Source organism: Echinops telfairi, unplaced genomic scaffold, assembly GCF_000313985.2.
Source record: "Echinops telfairi isolate 266 unplaced genomic scaffold, ASM31398v2 ScPeMD7_8;HRSCAF=38, whole genome shotgun sequence".
Classification (NCBI taxonomy): Eukaryota; Metazoa; Chordata; class Mammalia; order Afrosoricida; family Tenrecidae; genus Echinops; species Echinops telfairi.
Genome location: NW_022103905.1, coordinates 7,797,626 through 7,815,640, shown reverse-complemented (window position 1 = coordinate 7,815,640; position 18,015 = coordinate 7,797,626). Strand labels below are relative to the sequence as shown.

The 18,015-nt window shown below is 42.3% G+C and overlaps 1 protein-coding gene across 1 annotated transcript in view; it reads left to right on the top strand.

The window, feature by feature from the left end:
* FAM227B (family with sequence similarity 227 member B) overlaps positions 1–18,015 on the top strand; it is a 210,409-nt gene that overhangs the window by 174,670 nt on the left and 17,724 nt on the right. The window contains 2 exon segments of the mRNA XM_045286464.1: positions 909–1,003; positions 4,303–4,463. Of these exon segments, the coding sequence (XP_045142399.1) occupies positions 909–1,003; positions 4,303–4,463 (256 nt within the window).

Genomic DNA, 18,015 nt, shown 5'->3' with positions numbered 1-18,015 from the left:
CAGCATTGGGTTGGGATGTTTTCGTGATGCACACTTTCTTTACATAAAACTCTCTTATACATGAGTTGCTATGGATTTGTTTCTCTAAAGTACCTAGACTAACACATTATTCCTTGAAATGACACCCTTAGTCTTCAACATTTTAAAGAGGTATTGTGCAGCAGACTTGCCCAATGCACTATGTCATTTCATTTCTTGACAGCTGTTTCCATGAGCGCCGACTGTAGGTCCAAGCAAAATGAAACCTGGGCCAGCATCTAGAGAAATTATACAGATATAGGGAGATAGGGTGTAAGGCTCTGACACGAGTCTGCAAACATGATAATGGAAAACACACCAGAATACAGTAGAAGATACTCTTGAATGTACAATAACTTATTTGAAATAATCTTATGATCTTCTAAATTACTGAAATCAAATTATTATCATATTTTATTTCTTATCAGGTCCCATAATCTTTGCTTATTGGCTTCCTGTGTTTTTGCTTTCCATTATTTCTTCTTGCCTTTCGCTACTGGATGGAAGAATCCTTCGGAGAGCAGTTCTAAATTAGTTAGTTAGAGTCAAGCGTACACCTCTGCACAAGGCAGAGCACGTCGTCGACCTGGAGGCTTGTTTCCTCATGTAAGTTATGGAAACTGTTACCTAACTCACAGAACTCTTTGTGAGGATAACACAAGATAATATAAGTGAATGCATTTTATGAACTCTGAAGACCTATTTAGTTTAAAATGTTAAAAAAACAAGATGGAATGTTTATGATTTTCTCTGATGGCATCTGTAGCACTATCCTAATATGTTGCTTTCTATCTTCACCCACTTCCATGGCTAGAATGAGCACAGGGGAGCATGCTCTTTTATGGAAAAATAGATCCGAGCTTAAGAAAATAATGTCTTTTCTCTTTCAGCTATAGACTTCAATATGACGAAAATTCTAAAGAATCCCAGATCATACGTGATGGCCTCACCCACAGAATCAAGGTTTACAAAACCGGCACTGAAGGTTTGGAGAGTATTGATTACTTTTTTAGATGTTCTGACTTGTTTTGATTGCGGTGTAATTAGTTGACTCAGCTTCACGTAGTGATAATTATTGCAGTGTGCATCCATATTTCAGGGGAAATTCAATGTCCAAACGATATTTGTTGGTGGTGTTAATCTTCCTATCAATGTCTTATTTTCTTATGAAAGTAAAATTCTTATTTTAATCTCTGTTTTTAAACCGTCTAGTGTGTATCTTTTCTTCACAATACTTGTGGGCACTGCTTCTCCCTCACCGCGTGTACAGCTCTCAGATGCATCTGCCTGACTGTCTCAGTACACGGGAGAGAGAGCTGCAAGGAAAACTTCCAAGGAATATCAGGAGGGTGGGGTCGGCCCCCTCCCCATAGGCCACATTGAAATATTGCCACACTTGCGTCTTGTCCGTGCAGTGTCTCCCCATTCCGGAAGGGGTCTAGCAAGTAGCAACCTTGTGGATGTGTTACCTCATCTTGCCTCAGCGAAGATGTGGCGAGGTTATTGGCTTGCCATTTTAGATTTGATCTCTGAGCCTGTAGGAAACTTTTGTTGTAAGTCTCTTAGTTTGTATTGTTTAAATTATGTTTGGATAATCGAATTTTGTCTGATCCATTATTTTCTATGGTAAATTATGCTTATAAAACATTTCCTGAAACAGCCAGCGTCCCTGTGCCTCCTGGTCTTTTAATCAGATGGTTATCGTGCCTTAGGATGCCAGCCCTCATGAGGTTGCTGGGGAACGTGTATAAGGGCGTAAGAGAGAAACGTGCGACCTTGAAGATTCAATGTTGCGCCAGTGACTCTCGCAGCCTTTCTTTTCTGGGCAGAATTGATAGATTTTGAAATCTATTTCTGGTCTTCAGCTAACCCTAAAAATAGTTTCTTGTACATTGTTTACAAGTTGGGTAAATATAGACAGATGAATTGGTAGCTGAGAGTAGAAAGAAAATTGAAGCTCCCTCTTTGGTGGCATATCATATTGCTGCACGTTTGGCCCTGCCCGACACAAACTACGCTGTGAACAACTGGAATCTTTAACACGGGGTGGGGGGTGGGGGGAGAGCACCATTTGTATTCGCTACATGGAAATCATAAAGCTCAGAAGTCATGAACATATTGAATGGCCAAAAACTATTGTTAAGCTAGAGTAAAAGCTATCATCTCAGAAACTGAACGTTCGTTACGAGAAAAGTAGAAAGGTCCAGAATTACAATCGTAGAATATAGGATAAGAAAGCTTTGGCCTACAACCAACTTGCCTGTAAAAGATTTGGAACGATTTTTAAATAGCTAGCCCTGTTTGTGCAATAGTAGATAGAACGTGGTTGACCCCATAGCTACTGGCTGTGCTGACCAGATCGCAATTGGTGTGTTCCACCCATTTTGGAGCTCGTCTTTGTGAGAGAGGTGAAGACGAAGACAAATGTTTTGAAATAAAAGTAATCAGGAAGTGGAAAGCTCTAAAAGCATACTGCTTGACTAGTATGGTCAAAAAAAATTTGTAAGTATTTTCATTGCAAAGTATTTGGGAAGCCATAGTAGTACAGAGAGAAAGATTAGCCTTTATCTACAATGTAAGTTTTCTTGATAAATAGAAACTATAGGTAGACAGAGTTCAGCTCAATATAAAGAATGTCCTGAACATCCGAGTGCCCCAAATGTTGAATGAACAACCTGTGGGCTACCTGTCATTGAAAGTCTATGAGGGGAAAAAATTAAAAATTTAGCTTTGTAAGCATTGTCAACCATTACCCTTTAGTAAACCACCGGGGGATGGGGGGAAGGGGCACCGCCACATCCCTCAGACACTGGAGTCGGTCTTTGGGGCTTCACAAGGCTTAGAATGCCTTTGGGGTCTTCGAATTTAGTGCTGAGATTTGCTTCTGACTAAAAAAGTCTTGTTTTATGAAGTCTGAAAAGTTCCCTGGCATTTTTCTGCCACTCTCTTTAATACCTGGTTCTCCTCTTGCCTGGTCAGAAGACCCTTAACATTCAGGGATGCTCCTAAAGGAAACAGGAGCTGCGAACTGTGGCTTCCCTAACGAAATAGCAGATAACTGCATACGTTAGCGGCAATACCAATTTCTAGAGTGTCTATCTTACTAGAATATCCAAGGCAAAAGCAAATTACCACAAACCAACTCTCTAGACAGACAAGATATTATTTTAATCCAGACTAGGCTTGGGCTGGTTTTGCATCCAGTTTAATGATCTAGCCAGATAGAACATGATGAAAATTCTTATCAGATATTAAGATGAGAAAAATTATTGACATCATAGTAAAGTCATGCTATTATTGACATTAAGTTATGATCATCAAAGAATTCCTTTTGGTTATAAGTGTGCCACCATGAGTTGAAATGATGCTACAGATATTAGGGATCCTGAGGTACATCAAATCAAGCACGGAACCATTAACAACAAACAGACAAACAGAACTTTCTATGTCAGTAACTCTTCTTTCGCCCACGGACATGGGAAGTAGAGCTAATAATAAATCTCTCCTCTAATAATTACGAATAATCATTACAAAAATCGAGGAAGGATTTAAAATATGAGTAGTTGCTATACTAGCCTTATCTGCCAGGAGAAGTGAGTACTAGAATTTTGGAGCGATTATATGTGTAGCTGTTTCCTCTACTTTTAAGGGGTTTTCAATCAAGACTTTGAGTAAGTCACACTGCTCTCTTCGAGACTTCCTTGTTCCAATGAGAAGTCAGATATTAGTCTTCTTAATGTTCCTTTGTGTGTGACGAGTTGTGCTTTTTTCTGAATGCTTTTAAGAGTTTCTCTTTGGCTTTGGCTTTGACCATGACCTGTCAAGCTGTGGGTCTCTTGGAACGTATCCCTCTTGAAGTTCACTGATTTTCTTGGGTGCATTTCATAAAATCGGAACATTTTCAGCTGTTCATTCTTCATGTCTCTTGTCTGTCCCTCACCCTCCAACTCTTTTAAGTTTGTTTTACTCCATTCATTTTTCGTTTTGTTTTTTGATGTTTGCTTTGTTTTATTTTTGCCTCTGGTTTTACTGATTTTGTCTGTCTGTCTGTTTTCCCCCTTTGGAGTGGATAACCTATATTGACCTATCGTAAAGTTTCAGATAAGCCAAAAGTCCATGAAATCTTTTTTGCATATTTTAGGAACTTCCTTTAACTAAGAGGCTGTTTTGCAGAATTGCCATTTATTTCATTATATAAAAAATTTGTTATAGTCATAATGCAGTTATGTTTGACTTATAGGTCTTTAAATGTAATCATTGGTCTGATTTCTTTTTCCCTTACAGTCCCATTATATTAGCCCTGGTCCGGAGTTTACCCGGGTTCTGTTCAATTTTGGAGGTCAGAGCCCACTGATTCTATATTATCTTAAGATGCACGAGCTAGCTGGCATCCCCAATGCCTCTAAACAAACAAAGATTAAGCTCACTGAAGTCGTCCGAGAACCATATCCTTTTGTAAGCTTTGCACCAATATTATCTCTTGCTATATTAACTTTTTACTGAATGTCTCAACTAAGAGAAACTTTTGCATACATTCTTTCCAAGGCATTTATTTTAGCATTTGCTTATGTTCATAACCATTTTTCACATGTTTAGTTAAAGTTCTTTAAATTTAAGGCTGTGATATTTTCATGTAATAAAAAAAGCAAATAAAAACCCACAAATTCATAAACCTGGTATATTTGCTCTCTAGTAAATATCTATCTTTACAACTTGACTATGTGGTGCGCATTTTCAGGTATTGTCAGAACTGTAGCCATGGACTTCTAGGCTTCCCCAGAGAGTTTTCAGATATGTGGTTCTCAACCTTCCTAATACCGCGACCCTTTCATACAGTTCCTCATGTTGTGAGGAACCCCCAACCATAACATTACTTTCCGTTGCTACTTCATCACTGTCATCTTGCTACTGTTATGAATTGGGAGACCCCTGTGAAACGGCCGTCCAACTCCCAAAGGGGTCGCAACCCACAGGTTGAGAACCACTGCCTAGTTCAAAAGAAAATGTATCAGAAATCTCTCTATGTAAATAAATGAGTTGTTGCTTCTTTGATTGTAGTTGGGCTAGAAGTTCTACCTAGTATACTCTCATGCTCCCTCAGCTATCCTGGCTCCAGCCTTGCTGGGGGCTTTCATCCCTAAAAATATATATCTAACATCAAACCAAAACCACAAAACCCGCTTCTCTTGAAACAATCCTAACTCAGACAGTGCTCCCAAATTGTACAAGGCTGACTCAGAGTGACCCCCTGTGGCTTTCCAAGACTGTAACTATTTATGGGAGTAGAAAGTCCAGTCTTTCTCCCGAGGAGCTTCCGGTGGTTTTGAACTGCTGACCAAGTGGATCATAATAATCACTACACCACCAGGACTCCACGTGCACAGTCCTAGGCAAAGAAAAATAATGTACGCTCTTTTGATGTCTCTCTTCTATCTTTAAAAATAAGAAATCTGTTCAGCTGTCCCAATATTTAGTGAACAGTATACTCTCGCCCACTGATATTTCCACTTGTACTGTGTATATTGTGATGAAAGATGATGATGTCTTCTTGCTCTTGTTCTATTTTTTGAAGATCACAACACATTGTCGTTTACTTTGGCTGCTGAAAGAGATATACCATCTCGTTTTAGCTAAATGAATGCTCACTGATAGGCCAGGACCTTGAAAATTCTCCTGAAAATAAAGCTGCGAATTGGCGATAATATATATAATGCAACAATAAATGGGAAAAAAAGAGGCAATATGCAAAATACTTCTTGCAGGAGCTCTATTTCAGCCACACGTAGAGATGGTGTGTTTTATTGACTAAGCAAAGGCCTTTCTACTGTGTGGATCATAACAAGCTATAGATAATATTTTGAAAAATGGGAATTCCATCACTTTACACATTCAGAACCTATATTTGGAACAGGAGATAATCATCCTAACAGAACAAGGGAAAAGTGCATGGTTTATAAGGTCATATAATTAATCGGGAAAGGTATATGTCGGGGTTGTATTCTATCATGACATTTATTTACTCTGTATGCTGAGCAATTAATCCCAGACTCTGGACCGTATGAAGATGAGAGCAGCATGGGGCTTGGAGGAAGACTCGGGACAACAGGTGCTAGGCAGGTGGCACAAGATCGCCCGCTAAAAGAAGGGCTTGAAGCACTCAGAGAGTGCAGCTGTCGGTGTTACAACTCAGTGCCAAGGAAACTGGAATTGCACAATTAGCCCAATAGCCAGCATCATGAGAAATGAAGAAAAGATTGAAGTCAAGATTCATTTAACTTGGATCCAGAATCCAGAATCAAAATTCGCGAAAGCAGCAATCCAGAACCCAAACAACGTCATGCTTTGGCAACTCTACTGCACAAGACCTCTGTACAGCGTTGCGGGGGAAATCACAGAGATAGTTTCAGTCACCGCAGAGGTGTGTGAAAGTGGGACACGGAACAAGGAAGACTGGGGATGAACCGATGCCTTTGACGTATGGAGCTGGGGAAGACTATGAGAGTACCGTGGGCTGCCCAAGGAACAAATAGGGCTGTCTTAGAGGAAGTACAGCCAGCATGCTCCTTAAAAGCAACCTGATGAAACTTCACCACACATGCTTTGGATATGTTATTAGAAAACCATGTTTTTTTCCGGGGACTCTTTTTTAATGTCTATTGTTTATCTTTAAGCATAAGAAATAAGTTAAGCTTTACTAATAGTTAATAATTAAATAAGCTCAAATATAGAACAAAATCATATTTAATCACAATGTTAGTTTTAAATCAGAGGCTTGTGTGATAGATGCATTTAAAAATAAATTAAAGATCATAGCTAATATTTTAATTGATGCAGAGTGATCTAATAATAATTTATAACCTATCGAGAGGTCATGAGGGTGGGGGAATAAAAACAAGATACCAAGGGCTCAATAGAAAGTAAACATCTAGAAAATTATGGTGGCAGCATATGTACAAATACGCTTGATACAATTGATGGATGGATTGTTATAAGAGCTGGAAGATCCTCAATAAAATTATATTTTAATTAAAAAAATACTTTTTAAAAGACACAGAGTGGAGGTATGTTGGTTGTCAAAGTTATAAATGGTCTTTGAATCTCTTTTCAAAAACTTGATAACTTGGTTTAAGGGTTATGAGTTGCAGGGTAGGGAATTATTTAATATGTTTCTACTAGCCATACCTTTGTTACGTCCACCAAATGGCCCTCATTTTTTTTTTTATGAATCTGGCTAATAAAGAGGTGGAAAATATTGATTGCATTGTACGATTTTGCTGTGAGTGAGTGTTAACGGAGCCAGGAGTGGAGCACATCCTTTGGACCTCAAGATCCCTGCACATCACACTTCCTTGATCCAGGAGACAGCTGTGGCACGAGAAGAGTGACAACGGAGCAGCAACAGCACAAGGAGGAGTGAGAGCATGAGGCAAAGCAGTGAACGTCTTAGCCTACCAAAGAAGTGAAGCTGGATGCTTTGGGGCAGGAAACTGGCTTGTAGAGTAGGGTGTGCCTGGGAACTTAATGGGAGTAACTGGGTTTGCCAACCCGCAGAGTCGAAGCTGAATGTTTTCAGTCTGAGATTTATGGTGGAGTGACAAGCCCTTTGGGCATTTATTGGCAACTCTGAAAGAACTTTGTAGCATTGCCCAAGCATGGTAGAGGCCACGCCAAAAGCTTGAGGGCCAAAGAGAAGCCTGCTTGTGAGTATGACAGAGAAGAAACCGTCCGACACTGAATACAACTATATCCTGAGTGAGCATTTCTCCCGTGAATGATAACCTGTGGACATCCTTAATAAGCTCAGAGTCTTGAATACCCTCCGTGAGCTCTGTGTGGCCAATCAGTGAATCATCACATCCAGTCACAGAAGTAGAGTGTCATGGGAGGAGCAGTCGGTATCAGCATAAGGTCAAAGGGATGAAGGGCAGAGGCATGTCTGACCTCTACCTTGTGACAAACAGCCTTGGGATTCGCAAGAGGTCAAGCGGGGTCCCCATGCTTTTCTTCATAAGAGAAGCAGGGGAAAGTGCTGATTCCTAAGTAACGCTGACTGTGTAGTGCGTCTCTGTCCAGACTCGTGTGCAAGATGCATTTAGGACTCCTGATTTTCCCTCCACCTGTTGTCTGCACTTTTGTAAACTACTTCAAGTCCTTTATGGGTTGGGTGTAATCTAACAAAAAAATACCCCAAAGACTAGTGATATTTCACAAGTGGCACAGAAATTATTAAAGACTAGCAACAACACATGAGTACAGTGTGTGGGGCCCCAGTTGAAAGAAAGCTCTATATGCTGAATCTCTGTTTTTCGTGTGAATGTAGCCTTTTCACATTTTGTGGCAGTTTAGAAATATCTGGACTCAACGGAGTGTCATAATGAGAGCATGATGTCGGTCTAAACACAGGCTTCCACAAGCACAGCAGCATATACAGACTTTTTTTTCATGTCGAAACTATCCAGGGAAGGGCTATTTAAATGCTGTAATTGAGAATAATGTGGGCTATATCAACATTCGCCCAGCGTACAAAAATAAAAGCTATGCAAAAATAAAAGCTGGTGTGAATTATCTGTGATGTGGGAGAAGCAAACAGCTAACAGTGAGACAGACAGAGCAGGCGGGAGCCCTGAGTCCCGGGGAAGGTCACCGGTCGGTGCAGCTCGCCGTCTTCGCACCGTGACGGTCCACTGGGAAACTTGAGCACCAGATGCAACTTATTTGCACATTATTAAAATACAGGTGTCCAATAAGCTCAGTCACACAGGCCCATGTAGACATTTTTTTCTAATAGCCCAGGTGTGACGAGTAACGTGGAGGTTGTTACCAAAGTTACTGTCAGTTGGAGTATTCATTTCAATTCAATGACTAGTTAATTAAGATGAAGTACAATGTAAAGCACATTTTATAAGTACGAATTAGCTGAAAGGCGAATGCCTGGAAACCACTTCGAATTCAGAAAGCACCTTCTAGTTATTTTTTCCAGGAAAGCATCAAGACCAATAATAGCTCCCTGCCATTGAGTCAACTGTGATTCAGCGAGCGACCCTCCAGGACTGAGTCAGCACTGTGCCACCAGGCCGCCAGGAAAGCAGTGAAGAGGCGAGCACATGCTTTCCTCCTTCGATCCTTCTGTAATGCTCCGGGTAGCATGAGCTGGAAAGCTCTCACCGATAGAAAGAAAGGTCGCTTCATACTGTGTGAGTTTGAAAAAAGGCATGTGACCTCCGCATTCCTTTAACTTTAAAACTTAGGGTGTGGGCACCATCATATTATCTGTTAATGAGGCCTTTCAGATAATGGAAACCAGATCTTAGCTTGCTGGGACACGAGGGCTTTTAAAATAGAGTTTGCTTCAAACACACAATCCGGGGAACTGTGGCCTTACAGAGGTGCGCCTCCCTCCACCAAACCATGATGGGGGTTACTCTTTCCCTGCAAACAAGGGCCCAGTGAGCTGTGGCTGGAAGAGGAAGAGAATGAAGAACGAAAGTGAGGAAGCAGAGAAGAACCCTGAAATTTGGGGTCGATGTTATATAGTTTATTTATATAGAAAAAAGTTTCAAAAAAAGGTTTCACTCTGATGCGAGCCTCCTTCTCCATACACATCAAGCCCTGGCTCGAACTAGATGAATTTGCACCCTTTGCAAAATTATCAGTTGAGAGAATTTGACTTTGTCAACTCCCTTGGCCAGAATTAGTAACGCGCTCAATTTTCCCCTGAATTGATGGCATTTCATGTTGTCAGCTTACTAGAGAATGAGTTTCTTCTATGACTACATAAGAAAAAGAATAATTAGACCCTCCTTTCCCTGTTGAAAGCCGTTGACTCACGTAAAAGACCTCAGAAGAATGTGGCGATTGCAATCAGAGAAGACACTGCTCTAACAGAGTTTTAGTGAGAGCTCACAATGTGGGGAGTGGAAAGAGCAAACTTGCAGGGTTTTAAAGCCAGGTTGGGGGCTTTTAAAACCACTCTTGCAAGACAGAGAATTACTTGGAACCAGGCAGAGTTTATGATATATGGTGGGCAAGGGTCTTGAGGTGAGCCTGAGAGCAAATGATTTTAATTAGTTCATAGTCTTCCATGCTTGACACAATGGATGGGTGGATGGCTTGTGATAAGAGTTGTACAAGCCCCCAATAAAATGATTTTTTTTTTTAATAAAAAGAAGATGAAGCATTTGCTGGAGCAAGTAGCTAAGTTACTTTCGCTTGTGTTCAGTAACCTTAAACAGAAGGACAGAAAAGTATGTATGGTCCCAGAATTTACAACACAGGATAGGAAAATAGATACAAGGAAGGCTTCAAAGCATTGGTGGAGAAATGGGTTTTAAAATAATGGGATTCCCTCCACCATTTTTGAAGCCTCCTCTGGATTCTCTACTAAAACTTCTAGATTCCCTTCAAGAATAAATGACTTATTCTTCAGCTATTGGGGGAGCCTTCCCTACAATCCTTGTAAGGTATAGCTTTCTATACCTTACAAGGAGTGCCTCCTATACCTATAGCTTCCTATACCTTACAAGGATTGCCTCAACTGAACATCGAGGTCTCACCCGGGTCATGCCAAAGGAAGTTTGCATTCTTCCAAAATGGCCATAATGACGTGTCCCATCTAGTTTTAATGTGACCAATGAAGGGATCGGTATATGCTTCTATATTGGGAGTTGCTCATGGGGAGCTCCAGAAATTGATGGAATTCCGATTGAAATGTTTCAACAAGCCAATGAAGCCCTGGAGCACTCACTCATCTGTACCAGGAAATGTGGAAGACAGCTACTTGGCCAACTGTCTGGAAGAGAGCCATACCCATTCCATAGAAGGAGGACTCTGCACAATGCTCAACCATAGAACAATGTCACTGATATCACATGCAAGTAACATTTTGCCGAAGATCACACAACGACAGTTGCAGCAGTGCACTGACAGGTTGCTGCCAGAGATCTAGGCTGGATTCAGAAGAGGACATGGAACAAGGGAGATCATTGCTGATGTCAGGTGGATCTTGGCCGAAAGCAAAAACCAGGAGAAAGATGTGTACTTGTATTTTATTGACTATGCCAAGGCATTGGTTTGTGTGGACCATATCAAACTATGGATAACCTTGAGAAGAAGGGGAATTCCAGAACACTCCATTGTGCTCCTGTGGAGCCTGTACACGGATCAAGAGGCAGTTATTTAAACAAAGCAATGCTGCAGAGTTCAAAATCAGAAAAGTGTGTAATAGGGTTGTGTCTTCTCACCAGACTTATTCCGTCTGTATACTGAGCAAGTAATCAGAGAAGCTGGTTGCTATGAAGCTGGTTGCTATGAAGCTGGTTGCTATGAAGCTGGTTGCTATGTGGCATCAGGATCAGCAGAAGGCTTATTGACAACCTGACACACCCGTGCTTGCTGGAAGTGAGGAGGGCTTGAAGCATTTGCTGATGAAGATCAAGTGTTGCAACCTTCAGTATGGATTACAACTCAATGTAAAGAAAACCAAAAATCTTCACAACTGCATCAGTAGGTTATATCGTGATGAAACAGAAAAAAGGCTGAAGTTCTCCGGGATTTTTGTCTTGCTGAGATCCACACTCGATGCTCATGGAATAGGCAATCCAGAGATCAAAAGATGCATTGTATTAGGTGAATCTGTTGCACAAGACCCACTTTAGAGTTATTGAGAAGCGAAGATGTTACTTAGAGGACTAAAGTGTGTCTGACCCGAGCCGTCGTATTTCCATTGCCTTCGATGCATGTGAAAGTGAGCTGTTGGACCAGGGAGACTGAAGAAGAACTGATGCATTTGACTTGTGGTGCTGGCAAGAACACTGAAAGCACGAGGGGCTGCCAACAAGGACAAACATATTGGTCTCGGCAGAAGTAGGACCAGAATGTTCCTTAGCGGCGAGGATGTCGACACTTCCCTTGAAAACTTTGAACGCACTGTCAGGAGGCACCAGTTCCTGGAGAAAGGACATCATGTGTGGTAAAGCATCGGGGCAGCAAAGAAGAGGAAGCCCTTTGATGACAGGGACTGACACACTGTGCCACAATGGGTTCGAGCATAGAGTGATTGTGCGGGTGTTGCAGGACCGGGCCATTTTGTGTTCTGGTGTGCATAAGGTCACTGTGGGTCGGAACCCACTGGAAGACACCAAGCAACAACAATTAGGAGCAATAGCTAATTAGAGCATGTGCTCTTCTCAGAGAGCTCATCCCCATTGAGTGATGTGGTAGAAGGGGCCGACCCCTTTGCTCTAACTCAGACCCATTCTGAATGCCCTATAGCAGCGGTTCTCAACTTGTGGGTCGCGACCCCTTTGGAGGTCGAACGACCCTTTTACAGGGGTCACCCAATTCATAAGAGTAGCAAAATGACAGTTATGAAGTAGCGATGAAAATAATGTTATGGTTGGCGGTGGGGGGGGAGGGTCACCACAACACGAAGAACTGTATGAAAGGGTTGTGGCATTAGGAAGGTTGAGAACCACTGACCTCTAGGGTCAGCTGAGTCATCTATTGAGAATGTACCCCAGTTCCACTACTCCTCTGCCCAATCCTTCTTTCTGCTATTACATTTCATGGGTGTTGATACAAAGATCTCTCTAGTCAACCCCCGCACACTGAGTTCCGTGTGAGTCTGCTTCCCAGCTAACCGGAGATGGAGCAGCGTGCTGACTCCCAGAATCATGCAACATTCGGGCAAGGGTGGCGTTGGGTTCTCATGTCATCAGAGGAAATTATAATTTGTTCCCCACTTTGCTTCAATAGTCAATTAAATGGAAGCAGAGAGAAGGAAATATTGTTACAATTCAGCATCGTGATGTGGTGATATATATTTTGATGCTCTAGAATTGAGTCAGCTGCCAGAGTTTAGCTAGAATGGGCCTGGTGGCTTCCAACCTGTTCTGGAGTTCATTTTAGGAAAGATAAACTTCAGCATGAGATGGCGCATTGTCAGAGTTGGACTGTTAACCGCAGGTCAGGGGTCCAAACCTACCAGTTGCTCTTGGTTCCCATGAAGATTTGTAGCCTCGGAAACCCAGCGTGGGTCATACCCTGAGGGCATAGTGGTTACATGTTGGACTGATAACTGCAAGGTTGGTGGTTTGAAACCACCAGCCGCTTTGCAGGAGAAAGGTGGGGCTTTCTACTCCTGTAAAGAGGTACAGTCTCAGAAACACACAGGGACAAGCCTATCCTGTCCTGTCGGTCACTGTGAGTCAGAGTCTACTCCGTGGCAGTGAGAGCAGCATGAATGGTTAGGGACCAAAGTCAAGAAACAATCCCTATCTAGTAGTTATGTTTGTATTGTTGGGTTTTGTTGGTTTGGTTTTGAAGACTGAGATTGTTTATTGTGCCAGCCTGGCCAATAAACACAAGTGGGATTAACTGAAGGGCAGAGAGATAAATGCCTTGGTGAGTCTCGCTTTTCTTGTCTCTCGCTCTTTGATCATCGGACCAGTGTGCGGCTGCCTTGCTTGTCCTGTGCCTCAATTTAAAGGCTACACTACCTGTGGGATGCCTAGCCTGTGGACTGTGTCGCTGTAAGTTGAGGTCCCTTTAAGACATCGCTCGAGTTGGGGACTGGCAGTTGGTGACCTGGCTGGCAGTTGGTGACCTGCTTTGTGATTGGCTGCTGTGCTGACATAGCCTAGCTCTCTCTATAAATAGAGGAAGATCTGGCAGCAGACTTGACTTGAAGGACTGCTAGTCTCTCACAACTCGCTCTCACGGGAGTGAGTTGCATTGAGCCATTTGTAGTGCTTTATAATTTACCTGTTTATTTCTTGTACTATATATCTATCTGTATATGATTTAACAGTTCATTTCTTGTTATATATCTAATTATCTTTATAAATAAATATATTAAATTATCAGCAATTTGGTTTTATCTCTCTAGAGAACCCTGTCTAACCCAAAGACATTTAAAATTAAAAATCCTATGTAGAATCAGTGTCTACATAGTGTCTACTCCAGTTCTTACTTTTATCTGAAAAAACGCTGCTAGATCCAACGTGAGCTAACAAACCCTGGTCTCCACAATAGGTGGCTTCTACATAAAGGACCGGCTAGACTGAGAAAAATACATTGATCAGCTATTTCGGGCCATAGCATAGGCTTGGGCAGGTCATGGATCGCCCAATGTGGGCCCTCTGAATGGTACGGCCTATAAGCACCCACGCGGTGCATGATGACTTTAATAACATGCTTTGAAGGAGGAAAGGGATGTATGTAGGAGAGATGCTCTGTGTGTCTGGAGTAAAGACTGTGCAGAGCAGCCACCTCCTTGATGCCCCTCTTGACTTGGTTTACCTCTCCACCTGTGGCCCTGGTCTGGACTTCCCTCCCCTGTCTCAATCCTCCTTTAGGATCTTCGGTCTGCTGCCTGCTCTAAACTGCATTCTTCCCCAGAGACTTTCCATCTTGCTTAATCAGTGTCTGACTCGACCCCGACCTGGCTGTACCAGTCCTGGGGTCCGTGTTGAAGGTCTGAGCACAGCCCCTGATTTCGGGGTACCCTCTATCTATCGTTTCACTGTGTGCACACACCGGTCAGCTCCACCCAAGACGGAGCTTTTTTCTCGCCTTCCTCCCATGCTTGCCTGGAAAATCCTAGTGCTCCCCTCTCCTCGTCTCGAAAAGCTGTGTTTAATTGGCCTCGAGGAAGAGTGACAACCTGAAGTTCTAAAGAAGCACACTTCCTTCGCCTGGCAATAAATGGAATCTACACAGAAATGGTATACGTTTTCCCTCAATCTGGAAGCAATCAGGGGCAACATCTGAAACATAAGTGGAGTGCTTGGCGCGTTGCTCAAGGATATTTTGAAGAGAAGCGTCGGCTGGAAGAAAATAGAAACGTTGCCTTTCTTCGTGGAACTAGCAACGAAGGGGAGTCCGCTTCCTTGCTGTCATTACGCGTAATTATCTGTGTCTGCATAATCCAGTATCAAGACCTAGGAAAATCTCACCAGGAGAGAGAAACAAAGGGAAGAGGAAGTAGAGTGGAGAAACCGGAGGCAAAGAAATAAACCAGAGGGGCTTTGAAATGCACTGGAGCCAAAAGCACCTGTCAACGTCAATTTTGGTGACTCCTGGAGGTTACAGCGAGAGGTCAGTTTCCTATGTTTTGGCTCCTGCTTCCCCAGAAATCACTGTTCGGAAAGCAAAGGACCTATTCATCCCAAATCAAAAGTTGCCATGTTTCAGCGATTACAGGAAACCACGCGAAGGAGGCCCCACCAAGATAAAACATTGGACCACGAATCGCAGTGCCCTGGTGGGGATGCTCGAAAGAAGTGACTGTCAGCGGTGGCCGTGCTCCCTCCTCGGGAGTCCTCACCAGGGAGTCCTCACCACTAGCCTATGAGCGTTTCTTTTCTTTTCCCACTAGCTTCCTCATCCTAACTGCTGCCTCGAATGAAGGAGGACAGCTTTAACTAGATACACGATGGAGGGAACGAAGATTAGTATCAGGGGCCCTGGTGGCTTAGTGGGCGATGCGTGGAGCTGCTAATGGCAAAGTCAGCCGTTCAAACCCAGGGGCTGTTCCACAGAAGAAAGATGAGTCTTTCTGCTCCCGTCAAGGTTTACAGCTTGGGAACCCACAGGGGGGGTTCTACCTTGTCCTGCAGCTGTCCTGTGCGTCCGAATGGACTGGAGAGCTGAACATGAGTATGTCAACCAGTCACCGCTGCTTTAATATGATGTAAATGATAACGCATACTAGTGACAAGACAAAGAATTATGTAGGCAGTCAAGCACCAACCATTGGAACTACCTAGGAACCTCAAAGAAATATTAAGAGTTAGGTATCTTTTTTTTTGAAAAAAAAAAGCTAAGTATTTATTATGTATTTTCCTCATTCTAGAGCTGCACTGCCCAATGATGTGTGACTAATTAAACTAAACATAATAAATTAAAACATTTTAACAGAAGGGAAAGTTCAGCTCTCAGTTGCATTAACCACATTTTCAATGCTCACTCGCCACATGTGACTTGTGTCTGTCAGACTGGACCATGCAGATGTAAAACAATTTATCATTCCAGAAAGTTCGATGGACAGTGCTGTCCAGAATAAGAAGAAAAGCTTAATGTGTTTCACAGAACTGGAGATATCAGCAGAGGGAGTCCACTTGTGCTGAACTCTTTTGCCTTGACACTTGTAGCCTTCTTCTTTTCGAAGGTTGGGGACTTCAGAGATTAGATATGACCTTCTTCAGTCATTTGTCATCATCTCTCTAATGAAATTACCGAAGAGGTTAATTTCCCAGTCGGGCTCTTAAATTCTTCCTTCTTATTTTGCTTTTTCATGGTTGAATTTTTTTTCTTCTTTTTGTCTTAAGACATTTTTTTGTTTGCCTTTACTCAAAGAGCATGAATCTCTATGTCCTGAAACTTTGTATTCCATGCTTGGCCTCAACCCATAACAAGAAATTGTGCTACTTTCCTAGAACTGGATTTGCTAAGGAGCTTTAATATGTATGGAATTATTTGATTACCTTTTCCCATTCAGAATATTTCTGATCCGTTGACACCCTTCTATTTAATTCCCTTGGATGAAAGTATAGGTCAATTACATAAAGTAGACAATAACTCTCTTACTAGGGTCCCAGGGATTCCTTTATTAAAGGGCCAGATTTAAATTTTTTAAAATGCATTTTGAAATATATGCTTAATACTGTGCTTTAAGCACAGAAAACCATTGTGGAAGCATAGCCAAGTAAAGGTTAAAGTACTTAACAGTTATTGTTGTTGGGAAAAAGGAGGTTTCGTGTTCTTTCTAGATTACTTATGATGGAAGCTCTTCTAAACTTGGTGGCTACGTTTCTTTCACAAACTGCCAGTCACTCTCAAGGTGGGGGCCAGGTGTTTAAAAAAGAAGCAGAAGAAGAAATAAAACGAAAAGACCGTCTTGGGAAGTTGGGGGACAAAGGGGCTTTGTTTCACATACGTGGTTATGGCCTGTCCATGAGAAGAATTCGAGAGCCACCTGGAGCCAGAGTCCGTTACAAAATGCTCACAGTGTGCTGTTCTCGTTCTTGCAGGCCCAGCTTAGGTTCTAGTTAGGGACTTTCCTGTCTTTTAAAATGCAAGACACAGACCACAATTCACCAAATGTGTTATTAAACTAACTAATGAAATAAGTAGACTTTAGTTGCCTTAGGAAATCAGGTCCGGGGACTGGGTTGTATCCATTTTGAAGCCGCAGTTTGGACTTCAAACTATAAACACAGCTCAATGGAAAAACAGGGTGGGAGAAGACAAGACTCTCATCTTAGACAACTAGTCAGAGTCTCCCCACACCCACCCACCCATGCACCACCCCAATTTCCTGCAAATGTGGTAAAACCCAATTTATATCAAAGAAGAGAAGGTTATGTTTCCAAATCGTTTGAACAAGCTTCAGAAGCTGAGGAAACAGATGTCCGTGCTATATAGCCAATTGGTCAATAAATTCAAGGAAACCCCAACTAAGCTTTTTGAGTGCTTAGAAATTAGGATTGAAAAGCAATACTGGAAGTAAGTACTTAACACAGTAAAAAAGCAATACTGGAAGTAAGTACTTAACACAGTAAAAAAGTAATACTGGAAGTAAGTACTTAACACAGTAAAAAAGCAATACTGGAAGTAAGTACTTAACACAGTAAAAAAGCAATACTGGAAGTAAGTCGTTACAAAGTTGCCAATCGACTAAAGAAACCATTTCACCACCCCGGCAGTCGGCAGGCAAAGAGGAAAATGCAGAGAACGTGAGATTGTCACTGCGGTGACATTCACCCCCTGAAAAGCACCGCTGGCTCACACTCCAACGGAGTCTACCAGCAGCCCCACCACTGTGGGAAGGAGGAATCCTGAGACGCTGAACCCTGTTTGTCCATGGAGAGCCCAGGCCAGCTCGTTGGGGAGATTGCTTCAGGCGTATGTGTGTCCTCTTTTCTTGCTATTATTCAAATTTGCTTGATCGGGAAGCTCCAGAATTTCATTCTTTGAAGGCAGGATGTGGAGATGTCA